The sequence below is a fragment of the Engraulis encrasicolus genome, chromosome 23 (assembly GCF_034702125.1).
Source record: "Engraulis encrasicolus isolate BLACKSEA-1 chromosome 23, IST_EnEncr_1.0, whole genome shotgun sequence".
Classification (NCBI taxonomy): Eukaryota; Metazoa; Chordata; class Actinopteri; order Clupeiformes; family Engraulidae; genus Engraulis; species Engraulis encrasicolus.
Window position 1 is genome coordinate 38,310,352 of NC_085879.1, and position 18,354 is coordinate 38,328,705.

The 18,354-nt window shown below is 45.1% G+C and overlaps 1 protein-coding gene across 1 annotated transcript; it reads right to left on the minus strand.

Annotated features, from left to right (window-relative positions):
• Positions 1 to 667: 667 nt before the first annotated feature.
• Positions 668 to 7,756, minus strand: gla (galactosidase, alpha). The gene is made up of 7 exons (XM_063189787.1): positions 7,379 to 7,756; positions 4,863 to 5,037; positions 3,781 to 3,958; positions 3,356 to 3,447; positions 3,086 to 3,247; positions 2,448 to 2,645; positions 668 to 1,512 (listed from the first exon to the last, which is right to left on the minus strand). The coding sequence occupies exons 1-7, from the start codon at positions 7,531 to 7,533 to the stop codon at positions 1,246 to 1,248; spliced, it is 1,227 nt and encodes a 408-aa protein (XP_063045857.1). The 5' UTR covers positions 7,534 to 7,756; the 3' UTR covers positions 668 to 1,245.
• Positions 7,757 to 18,354: the final 10,598 nt, after the last annotated feature.

Here is an 18,354-nt window from a genome sequence, read left to right on the forward strand (position 1 = left end):
TCTTGTCCACGTGCCTGAGGCCACAGGAGCAGGCAGGAGAAGAACGAATTGGGGTTCTTTCAATGATCCCTACTCCTGTCCACCTGTGCATATGGCCTTGTGTGTCACGACACCCCAACTCCATGCTGTTCCCCTGCTGTCAGCCTAGCCACAAGAATGTTTGGGGGACTTGTCCCCATTCAACATCCTGATTGCAAATGAGAAACCTTTTGAATTGCGCTTTGATATTTTGTGGATGCTAATATGCTGACTTCTGTCGTCCCTTGCCTGCTTGTGACGACCTGAGAAAATGAATTCAATATCTTGTGAAAGCACAATTCTTGTCATTTTCTCATTTGCAATTGGGATGGTGAATGAAACAGTCCCCCAAAAGTTGTGGTCCAAGGGGCGGGGCGGGGCGACGTGGCCACAATCGCAAATGGAGGTTGGTAGTGTGCATACTGGAATGCACACATTAAATTAAACTTGTCAATGACCTCTTGTATCAGGCGGCCACAAAACACGAGGGAGGGTGAGAGTCGGGATAATGGAAGGAACCCTTGCACTTATCCTAGATTTGGAAAGATTTGCCAAATGGTATTGCTGGAATTTTCCAGGACAGCAAATCACCTGAATTTCCAGCGACTCAAGGAGTGTGGTAACATTGAGGAAAACTGATCACTCCAGGTTAAAATTCAGAATTTTATTCCGCAGATCACATCAGTACAAAAATGGACCAGCAATGGCATAATTTAAACTTAAATCATTTTCCCTTCATTTAAACCTGAAATAAAACAATTGTCACAAAAAGTAACTCCCTTTGTCAAGTCTAAAAACCCAGTGTCGCTACACACAATGAAATTCAGCCAACTGCTAAAATGGCTGCATTCAGTGTGACATGAATTTCCGTTTTAACCAAGAATTTTCTACAGTGATGCGGCAAAAATTGGTTATTGAATGTCAAGTCACAACCAACCAGGAGAAAAGTTTTTTTTTCCATCAGAATTGAATACTGTGAAAAGCTGACTTGTGAGATTCAGAAACTCTTTCACCATGTACTTTTGCTCGTCTTTGATAGACTTAAAAAACACATTCAAGAAAATCCTCACACATCTATTGGCATATTCATCATAATGTGCTCATTGGGTGAAGCAAGGTAGCAGTGCAATAGAATCAGTCCCTCATAAACGCAGATTAAAATCTCCATTATAAAGTGCTTTTGTGTCTTCACGCCCTTACGCATGATCCCACGTCTCCCTTCCAAGTTCACTTGATGCGAGTGAGGGTTGCCAGAGCGGTGCCCGAGGGGTTAATCTTGAACACCAGCTTGCCGTCGAGAGCGAGCACCCCCAGCTCCTGGTATGTGGGCAGGATCTGGGTGACGTTGCACTTGGGGTCACACACCTGCCAGCTGGGCAGAGTCGCTATGGCCAAGGGGAACGCCCTCGGGCCGCCCAACTCCTGCCGGTTGACAACAGCCACGGCCAAGGACGGACCGGACAGCGGCCTCTCCCACAGGTCAAAGCCAAACGCCTACCAAAACAAGATGGGGACACATGGTTACTACAGTAGTAGACTTTGAAAGATAACTAATATACACCGCACCGTTTGAGCCATGACAAAGGCCATATTAATTTGACTTTCTTTACTGTCATTCATCAACAGCACAGTAGCAGTGGACACGTTGAACCCATTGATTATACAGTACACTCACAATGGTTGAACCAAATTGCCTTGGCTCACAGTAATGCACAGTGCTATGCAAATTGAAGGTACATTTTCTGAGCGTGGCAGGCTGGTGTCATTATATATTCAAATGGTTTTATCTGGGGAAAAAAGAAAAGAAAAGAAGTTCTATTCAATGTTTGCTCCAACTCCATTACTCCCTTTCTTGCAAATGGTTTAATGAACTGTGTGCTCTTGTGCATCAATTTTTGAAGGAAAGTCTTTTGAAATTAGCCTGATAAACCAGTCTAAATGTGAGACCGGAGTACGCTAGCTGAAAAACTTTGGCGTCCAGCGGGTGGCGCTCGTTCACCAGGCTATTTTGAAATACTATTCACAACTATTTTCAAACGGGAATAACTACTGATGGGCATCTTGAGACTGAAATTACTGCACATGACACTATGACTGAACACAATTGGTGCTGATAGCCTAATTGAAAACCCAATTACTGCACATTTGCGGTGCTTCATTGATTCAGAATGCCCTCATTTAGTTAGTGACAGCTGTAGCATTGGACTGTACATCAGTCAGTCAATTTTCAGACAAAATTCTTAAAATTCCTTCTTAAAATTCTCACTGCCCCATGCACCATGGACATAGGTCTACTAGGGACATCGCATAAAAAGCGTAATATTTAACATGTAAACATTATTCCAACTGCTAAGGAAGGGATTCGAACCTGCTACCCTTTGATCCAAAGTAACACCACCTCTCTTAACTACTACATGGCTACTGCTTACCTTTCCAACCTGGTAGCCCTGCTGTCCCAGCGGGTCCTGGCTGATGGCGATGATCCTGCGGTTCTGCAGCAGGGCCTTGGACTTGGGGCACATGTCCCGCAGGTCATTGGACATGAGCAGCGGGGCGGCCATGATCGCCCACAGGGCCATCTGAGACTGCTGCTGGTCGTGGGTCAGGCCGAAGTTCCCAAGGACCAGCTGCAAAGATAAGAACAGATAGTCACATATTATTTTATTAAATGACAAATTTGTGTTTGTGTGGGTGCGTGCACTGACGGATGTCTGATTGCCAGCCAACCACGTGAGCTATTTTTTTTGACTGACAGCAGTTTCCAACAATCAGAGGTTGAGCAGTGCGCAGCCAGTGTCACGCAGCCAGGGATTGTTTACAAACGCGAAACCCATGTATTGGTGTAGTAGTAAAATACAATTAATTGACAATTAATTTGACACTAAGTAAAGAAGAACTCTGCCATTTTCCACCAAGAAAACAATTCCACTGAATAATAGCAACTGTATTTGTATAGCACAGTTTCATACAAGACATGTAGCTTAAAGTACTTAACAGATAGATAAACAACAATGTAAAAAAAAATGCACTGAAGTGCACACAGAGAAATTACACTGTAATTTCTTACCATGTCTGGGTCATTCCACCCTCCTGGGCCTGCGACCGGGACCAGTATCTTCTGGTGAGTGGCGGTCCAGTCTACGATGCTCTGGATGCTGCTCCAGGAGTCGTACACGTCATTATAATTCCTCCAGTGGTTGCAGGTTTGCCTTATGGCTGTGTAGTTTGGCTGAAAACAGAAAACATGCCCTATTAAATCACTGTAACTACAGTAAGTACTAATAAATGACCTCGTATGAAATACCATGTCGCTTTGGCCCTCCAAACAACTGCTTACCTGACGATGTGGCCACTCATACAATGGCCACTCACAAGAGTACAAAATGCTCCTCCCCGTTTGGTTCAAAGCCTTGGACATGTTCTTATAACCTAAAACATGCAAAGAGATGGTATAGTGAGCAAGTTGCCCCAAAAAATGGAAGAGGGCGAGCAGATGTGAAATAGGTATGAAAAGGTGAATAAAAAGGGAAGAATAGATGAAAAGAGAAGAAGAAAAAACATTGAATCCATCTAAGACAAAGTAACAGTTCACACAAAGGTCCTCAAAATGTTACCGGGGTGACAAATGTCAGTTATCATAAAAAAAGTCACTTGAATGAAGTTTGGACCTACAGCAAGCTGGACTAAAATACAATACAGTGCATTACATTACATTACATTACGCAATACAATGCACATAAAACCCTATCATGTTCCATATACCTGCTTCAAGCATATCCATGTCGTTCATATAGCAGCCGTCAAACTTCAACAAATCCACACCCCATTCTGCGAAGGTTTTGGCGTCTTGTTCATAGAAGCCCAGACTACCAGGATAGCCAGCACACGTCATGGAACCCACGTCTCCATAGATTCCGAACTTCAATCCCTTGGAATGGATCTGATAAAGAAACAAGCTTCCGTCAATGTCATTTTGTGAGGTTTTCAGGGTGTAAGGACTATACATCACCTCAAGAGGGCAGTATTGTGTAACGCACCGGCACAGAAAGAAAAATATCAACCACGTAAATTCTCAGTGATGAATCATGTGTCTAATCTGTTAAACACATCGTAGGATCATATTTTAACTTAAAATTTAACAGCAGGAGCCATTTGCTGGACTGACAGTGTACTGACAACCTCATCAACTAAGCAGCAGCAGCACTTTCAAATGACAGCAGCAATAGCTGAACCACAAGCTGTGAGGCAATCGAGAGTCAGCCAGTAGTATAGAGAGAGGAACAAGGGGCTGGCTGTCATGTCGATATGAGCTACCAACCCTAGCTCAGCCACCAAGCTATTACAGTCGTGGGTTTCCCCCAGCACTTCCCAGTTAAGGCCGTGCCTTGAAAAGGAAGATTTTGCTAGATTTTGCAAGAAATTCAAATTCTTTGTATGACCAGTGCATGTAAAGAAATTGACAATAAAACCTACTTGACTTGACTTGACTCTTCTTGAAAGGGTCAAGAAGAAGCTTATCCTGAAATTGCAGGTTATCTTTATTTGACAAACAGAATAATATGTAGCTGTTCGTACAAATCTGGTGAAATAGGAAACCTTGTGAAACTGGGAAAAAGTTAACGTATTGTTTGCATGTCTGAACCAATAAAAACCAACAGACTCACTCCATTGCTTTGGGCAGACATTCCACATGTAGGCTGAATGTACTGGATGTCTTCCCCCTTTGAGCTGTCGGAGTAGTTTGTAGGCTCTAAAATGTACTGAATGTTTCCTGTGTGAATCTGTTTCTAAGTTGGGTTTTATTATTTAATATAATGCAATAGTTATCCTGACATCTTACTCACGTAGTCGGCCAGCTTCTTGATGCCGCTGGGGAACCTCTTGGGGTCGGCCTGCAGGCGTCCCTGGGCGTCGCGCTGGTGGTGGGGCCAGCAGTCGTCTATGCACACGTACTCGTAGCCGGCCTCCAGCCAGCCCTCCGCCACCATCGCATCTGCCATCTGCATGTAGAGCTTCTCCCTGGTGGCAGCAACAACACACAAGTTATGGTGAAATGAAACAGTTCATGGGTAAGCGGTTTAGTATGGGTAAGGGCACGTTTAGCCCAAAGCTACCGGTTGTAGCCCAAAGGTTGCCGCCGGTTCGACTCCCAACCTGCCACAACACACAAGTTGGGTTGGGTGTAAAAGCAGTTCACGGAGGATGCCGTTTGAGCTCCCAACCCGCCATCTTTATGTGCTGTTGCTCCCCTGGTAAACAGTAATAGGCAAGTTTACAAGTTTACAATCCAGTGTCATATATTCCAAATTATCTGGATTTGCCTGCTCCAGTTCAGCCAGGTGACTGGCCTATATGGTCTACCTGGTTGAATTGGACTGGTAAAACAAGGCCCTTTGGAATGTGTGGCACTAGATTGTAACCAATGGAATGAATCCATCTTGCCACAGGTTGGGTGAAACAAAACAGTTAATCTCCGTGTATAGCACCTATTACTATAGTATACCATATAGGGGGACCCAGGTTCGAGTCCGGCCCAGTTCATTATGCCTCTCCCAACCCTACCCCATCTCTCTCTCTCTCTCTCTTTCTCTCTTTCTCTCTTTCTCTCTCTCTCTCTCTCTTTCTCTCTTTCTCTCTTTCTCTCTCTCTCTCTCTCTCTCTCTCTCTCTCTCTCTCTCAAAAAATAGTGGCAACTTAACATAAGATACCTGTGATGGCTTTGAGAAGAAGAGCTGCCATGTTATGACTACATTACGTAACAATAAATAAGGAAGTGGCAAAGGCACCTTTCTGGGACAATGGGCTATAGCCAGCCAATTAGCTTTATTTTTCATCTTTTAGACTCCTGTCCTGAGAGCAGGTTTGTCCATGCTCTCATTCAGTCTTACACTTTGAAAACATGACTGGAAGTGGACAAGCGCACTAAACAGGCAAGATTATAAAGACGTCCACAACCATAGGTGGATTTGGGTGCTTGAGGTGGTTTTCAGCTAGATCAGTGTTTCTCAACAGGGGCTCTACAGCCCCCCAGGGGCCATTAGGCAGCCTTTGGGGAGGGTTGAGCTACAGGGGGTGCGTAACTTGCAGATGGGGGGCATTTGTCTGTTTTATTTTGTAATAGGGGATGTTGGCAGGCTTGTGGTGATGTTGTAGCAAGGGTGATTGTTCAAAAAAGGTTGAGAACCACTGAGCTAGATGGGGAAAGTGCCAGTGCAGACCACTGTCAGCATACAAAGAGAGGTCTGGCTCATAGCTCTCTCCAGTCTCCATTGACATTTTGCTTAGTGGCCAATTCACCATCTGTCACGATGATGTGAAATGAACAACACAATAATAATGAATGAACGATGCTCCATTTAGCTTACCTACATACTTTTCTCACAGGAAACATGACTCACACACGTTTTAAAAACACCATTTGTGATGAAAATAAGACACAAAGAACCGTCTCTCTCTGTCCTACAAATGCTACAGAGAAGCGTTTGAATCAGGGGGGGCTTTGGGAGCTCAACCCTGGGGACCCGGTATCACTGGAGCAGAGAGAAACTTTGTTGAAGAGGAAATCTTGGGCTGATCCATAGCTCAAGGCCAAGGGAGACCTATCTGTTTGAAGTACAGCCTCTATCAGTATGAGTTAGATGGTGCAATTAACTCATTCTTGTTACGCAATTTCAGGGGGAAAAATCATGGTCTTTCATACTGGTTTTACATTAGACAGGGCAAAATTCAGTCCACCAGCAGACTGACAGTATAGTTCCACTGTGAGCAGGGGCACTAGCTGTTTTGGCTGGGCCCAGTACAATGTCATCTGAGAGGCCGCCTCTACAGCTTACACACAATATTGCAGACCCAATTCTGGGCCTCCTCGTCTTCTTGCGGCTGGGGCAGGTGGCCAGTTTACCCGTCGGCTTCCCTGACAGCCTGTAAGGTCAGTGAAAGTAGGTGGTGTGACTGACAACAACACGATGTTGTCATTTATTTACACCAATGTGTTTTTGTGCAGCTGGCAGCCAGGATGGTTAACACATGACCATGGTGCGTGTGTCAGATCGTCATATGACTTAACGAGCTGTGGCTCACGCTACCTTTTCATTTACTGATTGCTGCAATGAGTGTGACAATACCAAAATCCTAATTCATAACTCTTGCGTGCTTAGCGTTTTCACGCAACGCGTGCAATGCATTGTGTTACAGCCATATAGCCTACACAGCATGTGAGATTCTCATTTCAGGTCAGATTTCATGACTTCAATACGCTACAAATGAATGGTGACCACGGGTCCTCCACTTCTTCTCATAGATTAGCAGTGAGATTTCAAGTTCAATTTGAGGACAAACCATGTCGTTTTTTAGCCCTTACCTTATGCAGTTGTCAGGATCATTTTCACAGTCAGTGTTGCACAAGAATCTCTCCCAGTGCAACCATCCCATTGTGGGCGTCAGGGCGAGACCATTGTCCAACGCCTGAACTGGACACACCGATACGCATACTAACAATACAAGTAAATAAATCATCTTTGTGGACCACTGACTTGTGGACAAATTTATGTGCTCGCTGCTACTTCTCTGTTCTCAACCGTGAGCAGCTTCCTTGTTAGAATTTAGACCAGCCCCCGTCATGTGACGGTCTTTTGGAAACAAGATGTTTGTTATACGTGATCCCGTGAAAGAAGAAATGCATTGAATGAATCTAGACGTAAAAAAAACATCAGCGAGCAACCCCTGTAGCTACTTCCTGGTTGTGGTCCTGCTGTGGTTTGTCACGTGACACAGTGGATTCCAGTCGGAAAAGCAAGCGTGCGTTTGTTTTCCTGAATTGCAGCATTTAGGTGCTGCTGTGTTTTGGCATTTTACACAATGTATGCCCCAAACCTTTGGCTATCTCAACTTTTTAGTGCTGAGACAAACTTTGTTTAACCAATACAATTTATCTAATCTGTTTTTTTCTTCTAATCTTATCTAGTCTAAAACCTGTCAGAGAGCAATACGATTTCTCCTCTTGCTCTGGGTTGTACAAACAGAGGCAGGCCTATTGAAGTCTGCCTTGAAAATGTGGATGAAAACATTTTGATTGGAATGTCAAATAGGCACCAAAACAGGCCTAGCAGGAAGTAGGTCCAAATAAATATCCAGCACACTGTCATTTACATTTGCAATTAACTGCAAGTAGTAGGCCTAATGGGTGGTGTGTGGGATATTTACTTACAACTTTGAACCATTGGTTACTTACCACCCATTTCAACTGAGGTGTACTGCAAAAGCATCCAATGGTGGTGAACCAAAACAGGCGACGGCAGTGACATCTTTCTCCTTGGGGACTCGAGACGCAAAGCAAGCACATATAAATAAACAGCACACCTGGCCTTTTAGTGAAATGTCAAGGGTGCACATGTTTCAACCTAAACATTATCAAAGATGCCATTGAGGGACAGGCAAGAAACAAACCATTTGCCAGCAGCACCCGTGCAGTCTATATCAAAGCAAGAGCAAAGGCACCAGGCAGCCACATCTCTAAATGTCAGATTTCAATTTTGCCCCATCACACCCCACCACCACACCGCCGGCCGCCATCTTGATGGATGGGCCAATCGAATTACTTAGTTACAAATCTACTTTCCCCCGTGTCATAACAGCATCTTGGCATGGAGACCCTGATGATAGATCCTTCATTTTTTTGGCTTTGCTGCAATGGATCGCAACACAAAAGACGCACAGCACAGCCTATCTGTACCTCAGTGATAGATAACAGATGGATGGCAGACACAAGGCTTCCCATCTTCCATCTCACCCCCCCTTTCCCCCCTTTTCACCCCCCCTTGGGACCTGATTGTCAATCCATCAGATTCTATTCACCACCGGTGTCACCTAATGGAGGGAATTGTCACCCCCTGGCTTATGTATGGCGCTTTCATGAAGAGAAAGGCCAACCCAATGTGGAGAGGGAGCAACACCAGAGACCCACATAGCTACGCTATCTCCTCTATGAGTAAGTTCATAACTATTGAACTGTCAGCACCTCTCATTTAAAAGCAATTCACCAAGGGCTTGACCTCTGAACCTTTAAAGATTGCTGTGTGTCATCGACACCCGTCGCACAGTTGTAGAGCAGCGTGAGCTCACCACCAGCTCACAAGAAGCTCACAAGCTAACCACAGTTTAACCCCCCCGTAACCCTGGTGACATGCGATACCAATGTGCTAAATGGACTTGACGGCTTTTCACTTTCTGTGTTACAGTAAAAGCATGGAGTGCTTGTTTATTACTACGCTATAGAAATCCTTAAGAGACGTTGCTGCTGTAGTCTAGATCAGTGGTTCCCAACCTTTTTCTCTAGGGACCCATATTTTTACCATTGTAAGATTTGATGACCCAGCGCCCGCTTGAGAGGGAGTTGCGTGATACGCTCTGTTTCCTGCGAAAACTCATTTTAGTTATCATTTTGTTCCTCAATTCGTCTTTGTTCAAAAACAGAATAAATGTTTAATGTAGCACTCAAATTATGTTGCTTCTATGCAATTGTCATTTATTCAACATGGGCTACATATGGTAAATGAAACCCCTTAAAATCAAGAGGGCTTCGCGGCCCCCGTGGATCTTTGGTGACCCATAGGTTGGGTCGCGGCCCATAGGTTGGGAACCACTGGTCTAGATATTGGTTGATGTGCACAGGGATGGATCATAACTCCATGGGCCCCCTGGTCCAGACAACAAGAACGGCCCCCCTTCCTTCATGGGTGCTGCTTGTTTACAAAATGATGTAGGATTTTAAACCAGATGTTAGAGACCTGATATTGTTGGGGTTTCGGGGAGGTTGTCTCCTCTGGAAAAAGAAGAAAAGAAAATGCAGTTGTTAAAAGTGTGATTTTAACGCGATACAAGAATGGAAATATAGAGGCTTGTGCTTCAGGGCCCCCTTGACTCGGGCCCCTGGGCCTGGGCCCGGTAGGCCGGTGCAGTAATCCACCCTCGGTTGTATGGATGGATCTCTCCAGCTGCTGGATCACAGACACATAAAGTCAAGGTCATCCCGGGGGGCGCTACGTATATTCTACTGCACACAAAATTGATCACTAAATAAGCCACAGGCAGACCTACGATACGATACGATACAATACAATACAATGACACTTTATATGTAGAACATCAATATATGTGGAATATACCTGTATATGGAATATACTGTATGTGGTAGCATTGGTATGACTGCCTTTGAAGACTGTTCAACAGAGACGCTTTTGCACACCTCTGTAGTTTGGGCAGGTCCATAGGATGTTATCCCAGCGGGGTTGTCAGTCAAGTGCAAAGAAATCCCGCACACTGTCCATTCCATCAACCAACTTTAATACAACGTTTCGGTCATCCAACCTTCTTCAGAGAAGTTATTAAAGTTGGTTGGTGGAATGGACAGTGTGCGGGATTTCTTTGCACTTGCCTTTTAAGACTGTCATGACTAATAGTACCCTTTGTTTTTACATGCTTATGCATGATTGCTTGTTTGTTTTCTTCTTCTCTTCTTCTTTTACTAACTATTTTATGTACATATATGTTGTATGTCCTCCTATTGGGCCTAGAGCCTGTAATAAAGTGTATATATTACGTTATTGTCAGTTTTAACTGAAATTCATTTTGCATCCCTGAACAATATTCGTTTAAGGAAGCACAATACATACATGTACGTAATAATATCACAGGAGTGTTGCACATTACACCTTGAAATCCTGCCATTTTTTCCGGAAGCCATGTAAACAATCAAGATGTGTACCTTCCTGAGGTAATACTGGTGTGATGGTGGTGGTGGGTCTTTTTTCTGGGTAAGCAGTGTAAAAAAAATGACAGTCTTTAGGATATTTATATTTTTGTCCCACGGAGAAAATGGTTTCCGATAATGGTTTGGGTTTTTTTAATCACGTGGAACAATTATTATTAAGGACGATCCCGCAGCCACAGGCCATACCCAGCTCTCCGTCCTGCATGCATAAGAGCGGCAAGACAAGGCAAGGCCAAGGTAAGAAGACAGAGAGGGGGCCTCCGGTATATTTGGAGAAAATCCATTTTAATGGCGGGATCAATACATGATTCAGTTCATAGTCCTTTAAGACGTCGCCGGCGCAAACAAAAATGACCTTCAACTAAGCTATGATTACTATACTGTGCCCTGTCTGGCTACCGCTGCCAGGGAAGCGGCCAGGGGGTGGGGAGACAAAGGGGTCGGTGGTTCAGGGCCCAGGGAGAAGGGGGTCCCACAATTACATTGTTTGCATTGTTTGGGGCCCTTTCAGATGAGTTTGTCTTGGGCCCGGCCAAAGCTGTCAGCGGCCTTGATTGCTGCTATACTCCTGCTGCTGCCATTGAAGCCGACAGGGGGTGGAGGGACAAAGGGATCAGTTGTCCCGGGCCCAGGTGCGAGTGGGGATACAGAATTTGGTCCCCACATTGTCCATTGCATGGGATGGACCCTTTCGGATGACTTTGTCCCGGGCCTGGCCAAAGCTGTCAGTGGCCCTGTCTGCAGACATCTTGCTTGTCCCGGGCCCAGGGAGAGAGGGGGCCCAGAATTGGATCCTCATGGGTTTGGGGCCCTTTCGGATGACTTTGTCCCGGGCCTGGCCAAAGCTGCCAGTGGCTCTGTCTGCTGCTGCTGCGACTGCTGTCTTCCCTAGTCTCACTCCCAGGAAACACAATGATCCCCCTCTCCTGTTACAATTAGATTGGACTGCTTATTGCCGCAGTGTTTCTCAAGAGCACTAAATGGCAAAATCAATGGGAGCTAAAAATCTGCAGATGGGTGGGTGGGGGTTTCTATCTCTCTCTCTTCTTCCCCTCTCCCTCTGCCATGCTCCCCTTCTGTCCAATCCAGAGTAATTGAGTTTGGAGGTTGTCACAGTTTGATGGGTGTTATTATCGTCAACATTTGTTGTTATTATTATTTGTTCATTTATTTACCAAGGGTTTTCCCCCTTGTATGTTTGGTAGGTTCCAGTGAGTGCTGTTTCAGTACATTGAGTGTTATTTCAGTGTTTGTCTCAAGTGTCTGTCCATGTTTCAAAAATGTGTCATCCCTTTGATTGGATGGAGGGAAATACACTGGATGGATGGATGAACAGATCTAACATGGACATCAGAAAATAAATTGGAATTTCAGTTGGGCTGTGAAGCCAGGCAGGCACACAGCTTTGCTGTGGTAACTGAAATGGAATTTTGTGGGACTGGGAAGTGTGAAAATAGTTTTGGCTCATTTCCTTGTATCTCAGTACTACTACTACTGCTACTGCTGCTTTGAAAGTAAAACGTGTTTTGTCGAGAGAGAAAAAAACAGAAAAGAAAAAAGAAAACAGGTGCAAGAGTGGTGTGTGAATAAAACGTCACACTCAGTGTTGTAGTTGCTCTGCTCGGAATTCCCAGGCCTTCCATACGTTCAACTGGGACATTCAGTAACCTCATAAAGGTTGGAGCAGGCGTCACCCAACAGTTTGCCTCGCACACGACGGCAGACCACTGATAGGCGTCTGTGCAATAAAGAATCCTATGCATGATGCGACCTTTTTTCATTTTTCACATTCAGTAACCTCACACGTCACACCTGAACTGAAAGTGCTAGACACAGCAGACACACCATAACACAACAACTCGACAGTCCACCATGTAAACCACAACAAATAGTTCACATTCAGTAACATGACCTGAACTGAAAGGACCTGGCACAACACAGCACAGCACAACACAGTGCAACGCAACGCAACGCAACGCAACGCAACACAACACAATGCAACGCAATTCAGCGCAACACAGCACAACAAAACACAACGCAACGCAACACAACACAACACAACACAACACAACACAACACAACACAACACAACACAACACAACACAGAGCACCGAATTCCCAACCATAATGGTACAAGACACAACATAAACTGGATCTGTTCCCATAGCCATTTATCATGTCTGGGTGACATGCTCTTCCAAGTGATTTTCTCCTCCATATGTGCTGGGAGGCACTCCGACTGCAAAATCCTGATAGCATCAAGACTAGTGCGAGTGTGTGTGTGTGTGTGTGTGCGTGCGTGTGTGCGTGCGTGTGCGTGCGTGTGTGCGTGTGTGTGTGTGTGTGTGTGTGTGTGTGTGTGTGTGTGTGTGTGTGTGTGTGTGTGTGTGTGTGTGTGTGTGTGTGTGTGCATGCGTTTGTGTGTGTGTGTGTGTGTGCATGCGTGCGTGCGTGTGTGTGTGTGTGTGTGTGTGTGTGTGTGTGTGTGTGTGTGTGTGTGTGTGTGTGTGTGTGTGTGTGTGTGTGTGTGTGTGTGTGTGCACGCGTGTGTTTCTCCCAGTACAATCACTTGGACCTTTCTTGTGGTTGTGTTGATGGTATAGGCCTACTAATATCACATTGTGTTATAAATCCCATGTATAATCGCAGCATATGCTTGATATTCTTATTAGATTTTTTGAGGTGCTTGTTGTTGATAGATAATTAGTTGATGCACACCTTCAAAGCCACCTTGCCCTTGTATTGTGGTTGTTTGAATAGCCATGCAAAGCCTCGATCTTTTAAGCAAATGGTTTTAATTGATTGTTGTCCAAGGTAATGACCCATTTAATTTGCGGGTTGTAAACAAGCTTGGCGAGCAAGTTAAGTGCCCGTGCCTCTTTGACACAAAAGTGAACACATGCATGTTGAGTGTATGGATACCCAAAACCGTAATCCATATTTTCTCATTCCGCCAGTGTGGCATCTTCACGATGCGTTTGCACGCCTCGGCAGGAATTTCCATCACGCTCAAATGGAGAGAGAGAGAGAGAGAGAGAGAGAGAGAGAGAGAGAGAGAGAGAGAGAGAGAGAGAGAGAGAGAATTCATTACTTCTTTTCCACTTGAGTGGCGAGCGTGGCACCAGTGGGATCCTCTCGGTATAGGTAAAAGGAAAATTGGATGAGAATTAGTTTGCATGCTTTTTAAATGAATCAATTTGAGCCATGCACAGAACACCATTTGAAAGCCACGTGTTGTGCTAAAGGGAATTAGATAACACTTACCTTGGTGCCGTCGTCATACGTATGACATAACAGTGTCATAACATTGTCATAACACAGTCATGAGTGTGCCATAAACATTATGTCAGTTTCATAAACATTAGGCTATATGACTTTGTCTATAAGTGACATTCTGTGATGGTAAAGACAGCCCTAGCAATGTAAACCTTTCATGTCAATAAAACGTTTATGACATTGACATCCTGTTTATGACTCTTGTGTCACGACACTGTTTTGACGCACTTATGACAATGTAACCGGGAATGATTACAAATCACAATGGAGTGAAATGGTACATACGGACTCAAGGCAGAATCCTACTGTACTTCATAGGCCTCAAGTTCATAGGCCTTTTAAAGTCAAATCCAACTTTGAATTCAACTGTAAAGTAATTTGTTCTGGACATGATGGATTTGATTTTCTAGAATGCTGATTTCAAATCGATCAAATGTGTTTTACCCATCAACCTGTTCTAACAAGTAACACATTCCTTCTAGGCTACAAATATTTCATCCAGATTTGTTGCCAACCACTACTAGTGTAATTTATATAATCCTGATTTTCTTTGCAGCAAACCCTAGATTCTATTTACAATTGTGTAAAGATATTAATAGTAAATGTTTACACATTGCTGGACAAACTGACTTATTTTAAAGACTTGAAAGGAAACTTGGTGAGGTAATTGGCTCCAGGAAAACCAATCCTGCAAAAAGCAGGAGGCTAAAACAGCAGGCTATTGCTTGTCTTTAACTCAACACTATTTTCCTCTCCTCTCCTCTCCTCTCACCCCCCTCCTCTCCTCTCCTCTCCTCTCCTCTCCTCTGCTCTCCTCTCCTCTCCTCTGCTCTCTTCTCTTCTCCTCTGCTCTCCTCTCCTCTCCTCTCCTCTGCTTTCCTCTCCTCTCATCTCCTCTCCTCTCCACTCCCCATTTTTGCTCTCCTCTCCTCTCCTCTCCTCTCCTGCTCTGCTCTCCTGCTCTGCTCTCCTCTCCTCTCCTCTCCTCTATTCTCCTCTCCTCTCCTCCCCTTCTCTCTCCTCTCCTCTCCTCTCCTCTCCTCTCCTCTCCTCCATCCCCCCTCTCCTCTCCTGTCAACCTCTCCTCTCATCTTCTCTCATCTCCTCTCCTTTCTCTCCTCTCCTCTCCTCTCATCTCCTCTCCTCTCCTCTCATCTCCTCTCTTCTCCTCTCCTATCCTCTCCTCTCCTCTCCTCTCCTCTCCTCCACTCCCTCTCCTCTCCTCTCATCTCTTCTCCTCCACTCCCCCCTCCCCTCCTCTCCTCTCCTCTCCTCTCTGTTCCTCTCCTCTCCTCTCCTCTCCTCTCCTCTCTGTTCCTCTCATCTCCTCTCAACCTCTCCTCCCCTCCCCTCTCCTCTCCTCTCCACTCCTCTCCTCTCCTCTCCTCTCCTCTCCTCTCCTCTCCTCTCCTCTCCTCTCCTCTCTCTCCTCTCCTCTCCTCTCCCCTCCTCCATTCCCCCTCCTCTCCTCTCCTCTCCTCTCCTCTCCTCTCCTCTCCTCTCCTCTCCTCTCCTCTCCTCTCCTCTCCGCCATTCCCCCTCCTCTCCTCTTCTCTTCTCTTCTCTTCTCTTCTCTTCTCTTCTCTTCTCTTCTCTTCTCTTCAGACGGTGGAAAATGTCTAATTAACGTGAAGTGCAAATCCTGAGTGGTGTGGCTCCATTTTGAAGGAGCCCTCTTGTTCAGCTGGCAATTTAGTTTAGCCTTCTCCACTTCATCCACACACCTGCTGCCTCTGCTGTGTGTATGCCTAGGTGACACAGAAAACAAATTCTGTGTGTGTGTGTGTGGGGTTGGGGGCGGGGGGGGGGTTTGGGAGATAGATAGATAGATAGATAGATAGATAGATAGATAGATAGATAGATAGATAGATAGATAAATAGATAGATAGATAGATAGATAGATAGATAGATAGATAGATAGATAGAGAGCGAGAGAGATTGAGAGAGAGTGTGTTTGGCGCGCGCGCGCGCGTGTGTGTGTGTGTGTGTGTGTGTGTGCGTGTGTGTGTTTGTGTGTGTATGTGTGTGTGTGTGTGTGTGTGTGTGTGTGTGTGTGTGTGTGTGTGTGAGTGTGTGTGAGAGTGTGTGTGAGACTAACTGCAGAAGATGTTCAAACGAGGCGTCCTTACACTAGTGCAGTGGTTCTCAATATTTTATTGAATAAACGGCACCTGAATACCATCATAAGCCTCCCAATGCCCCCCTTGAAGTCATTAAGCTGCCAACGCCCCCCTTAATATTAAAAAAATAAACCAGACTTATGTTCCTCAATGTCAACTAAGCACTGCCCCCTCTGAGCTGTATCCTTCTCAATGCCCCCCTAGGGCTCAACAACCCCCCCCTGGGATGGGGCTGTAGTAGCCTGATTATCATCGACTTTCAAATCTCTTCGAGACTTGGTCTGACCTAGAGAATAACAATTTATGTTTCCTAAACAGCATTGCTGACCTCCGTCCTTCCCTTGCTTTGCTACTGTTGATTGGTCCCTGTCAAAGTGGGTGGAGTTCCTTGCTCAAGGGCACTTTAGCCATGGATGGAGATGTAGGGACAGGTCAGGGGGGATTTCAACCGGCAACCCCTAGATTGAAAGACCAACTCTCTAACCACTAGGCCACGGCTGCCCCATTTATTTACATTGCTCTTGGCCTGACTAGGGCTGTAGAGTCCCTGTTGAGAGTCACTGCTCTAGCGCTTGCTTGACAAATGGCCATTAGCGCTGCATTTCTGGTATACGCACAACACCCACTAGCCGCACATTTATTCACCCGCATTACAAGTCGTGGCAGCGGCCGAGACAGATGCGTGTTCAGCTCAGGCAGCCATTTTTACGCCCCGGTGCTTAAAGTGACACATTGCAGTCCTGCCGAAGAAGCCAAGGGTGGAAGAAGTGTGTGTGTGTTTGTATGTGTGTGTGTGTGTGTGTGTGTGTGTGTGTGTGTGTGTGTGTGTGTGTGTGTGTGTGTGTGTGTGTGTGTGTTTGTATGTGTGTGTGTGTGTGTGTGTGTGTGTGTGTCTTTGTTTACGTGTGTGTTGTTGATGAGGGGAGGTGTTTGCAACAGCATCATCCCTCCATGCAGAACTGCGCAACTGTAAATACAGGTGTAGGAGTAAGTGTGTTTATGTGCTTACCTGTAAGTAAGTTGTGTATTTATGCGTTTATGTGTTTGTTTGTGTGTGTGTGTTTGTGTACATGTGTGTTGCATATACTGTATGCAGGGTGCTTCTTCAGATGACTCATCCTCTGTCAGTCAGTAAGTAAGTCAAGACAGGTCTCTATCCAGACAGCCTAGCACAGTGTAGTACTGCAAAAGATCAGATTTTTTTCTGCTAGTACCCTCTTTTGACCACCAACACATTTTTTCCTAATCTTTAACGTAAATCACAGGAAAGGCAAATACATTTATTACACAATGAAGTGAATACTGTTACTTTGAATGGAAAGGTTATAAAAGTATACTGTAGGCTATATTCAGGACAGTCCCCTCTGTCCGCAACTCCCCTCCGCGAAACCAGCAGCGAGTTGCGACAGATTCTCTCATGAACAGCAGAGGGCACACTTCCGAAAATGCAAGTAAAAGTCTGTAAATGGCGCTTTTGACTATGAATGGTTTGCCACATTTTAATGGTTCTCGCGCCAAATGCGCCAAATTACGCATGTAAAGTATGCGACACCCTTAGGGGTCCCGGCCCCCAGTTTGGGAACCACTGCAGTGCTGTGTGTGGTATACTGCCCTACAAAGTCCAGTAACTACAAATCTTGACAAACTTTAGTTTAGACTGAAAATGGTCTACATTACACCTCATTTGTCTTGTGACAAAGCCTTATGGTCCAGATGTGTCCCGTTTTAGTGATACTGCTATATCAGTGCTATATCAGTGTTTGAAGTGGAAATAAAGAGGTGCAGGAAGAACCCTAATCGTTTGAAAATACCATCCAAAAAGAAGTGCAGGAACCCTGATTTTCCGACAGTCTCATCAGTACCAAATCAGTATAAGTCATGTTTTTGTGGGCCTATTGCCTGCACGCATTTTGAAACATTTGTTGTGAATGTATAAAATATGGCGCACAAGATAAGTTCTGCCGGAACGCTTATAATCAAAATTATGAGGAAAGGGAACTGGGTTCCCTGAACCAAACACACACACACACACACACACACACACACACTTCAAGCACTGATTGTAATTGGCAATATCCAAACACCAAGGCTCTGAAGGCCTTTTTTCCCTCAAGTTTCAATGTTGGCGTAGTTACTGCACTTTGCCTTAGTAGGGCAGTATAGTGGGCGTCT

Excerpts from the sequence above, each read along its gene's own strand:
- gla (XM_063189787.1), bottom strand. The coding sequence starts at position 7,533 with ATGATTTATTTACTTGTATTGTTAGTATGCGTATCGGTGTGTCCAGTT. Across the intron at positions 3,448-3,780 it reads CATGGATATGCTTGAAGCAG|GTTATAAGAACATGTCCAAG; the intron begins GTATATGGAACA and ends TGCATGTTTTAG. Across the intron at positions 3,248-3,355 it reads ATGAGTGGCCACATCGTCAG|CCAAACTACACAGCCATAAG; the intron begins GTAAGCAGTTGT and ends TTCTGTTTTCAG.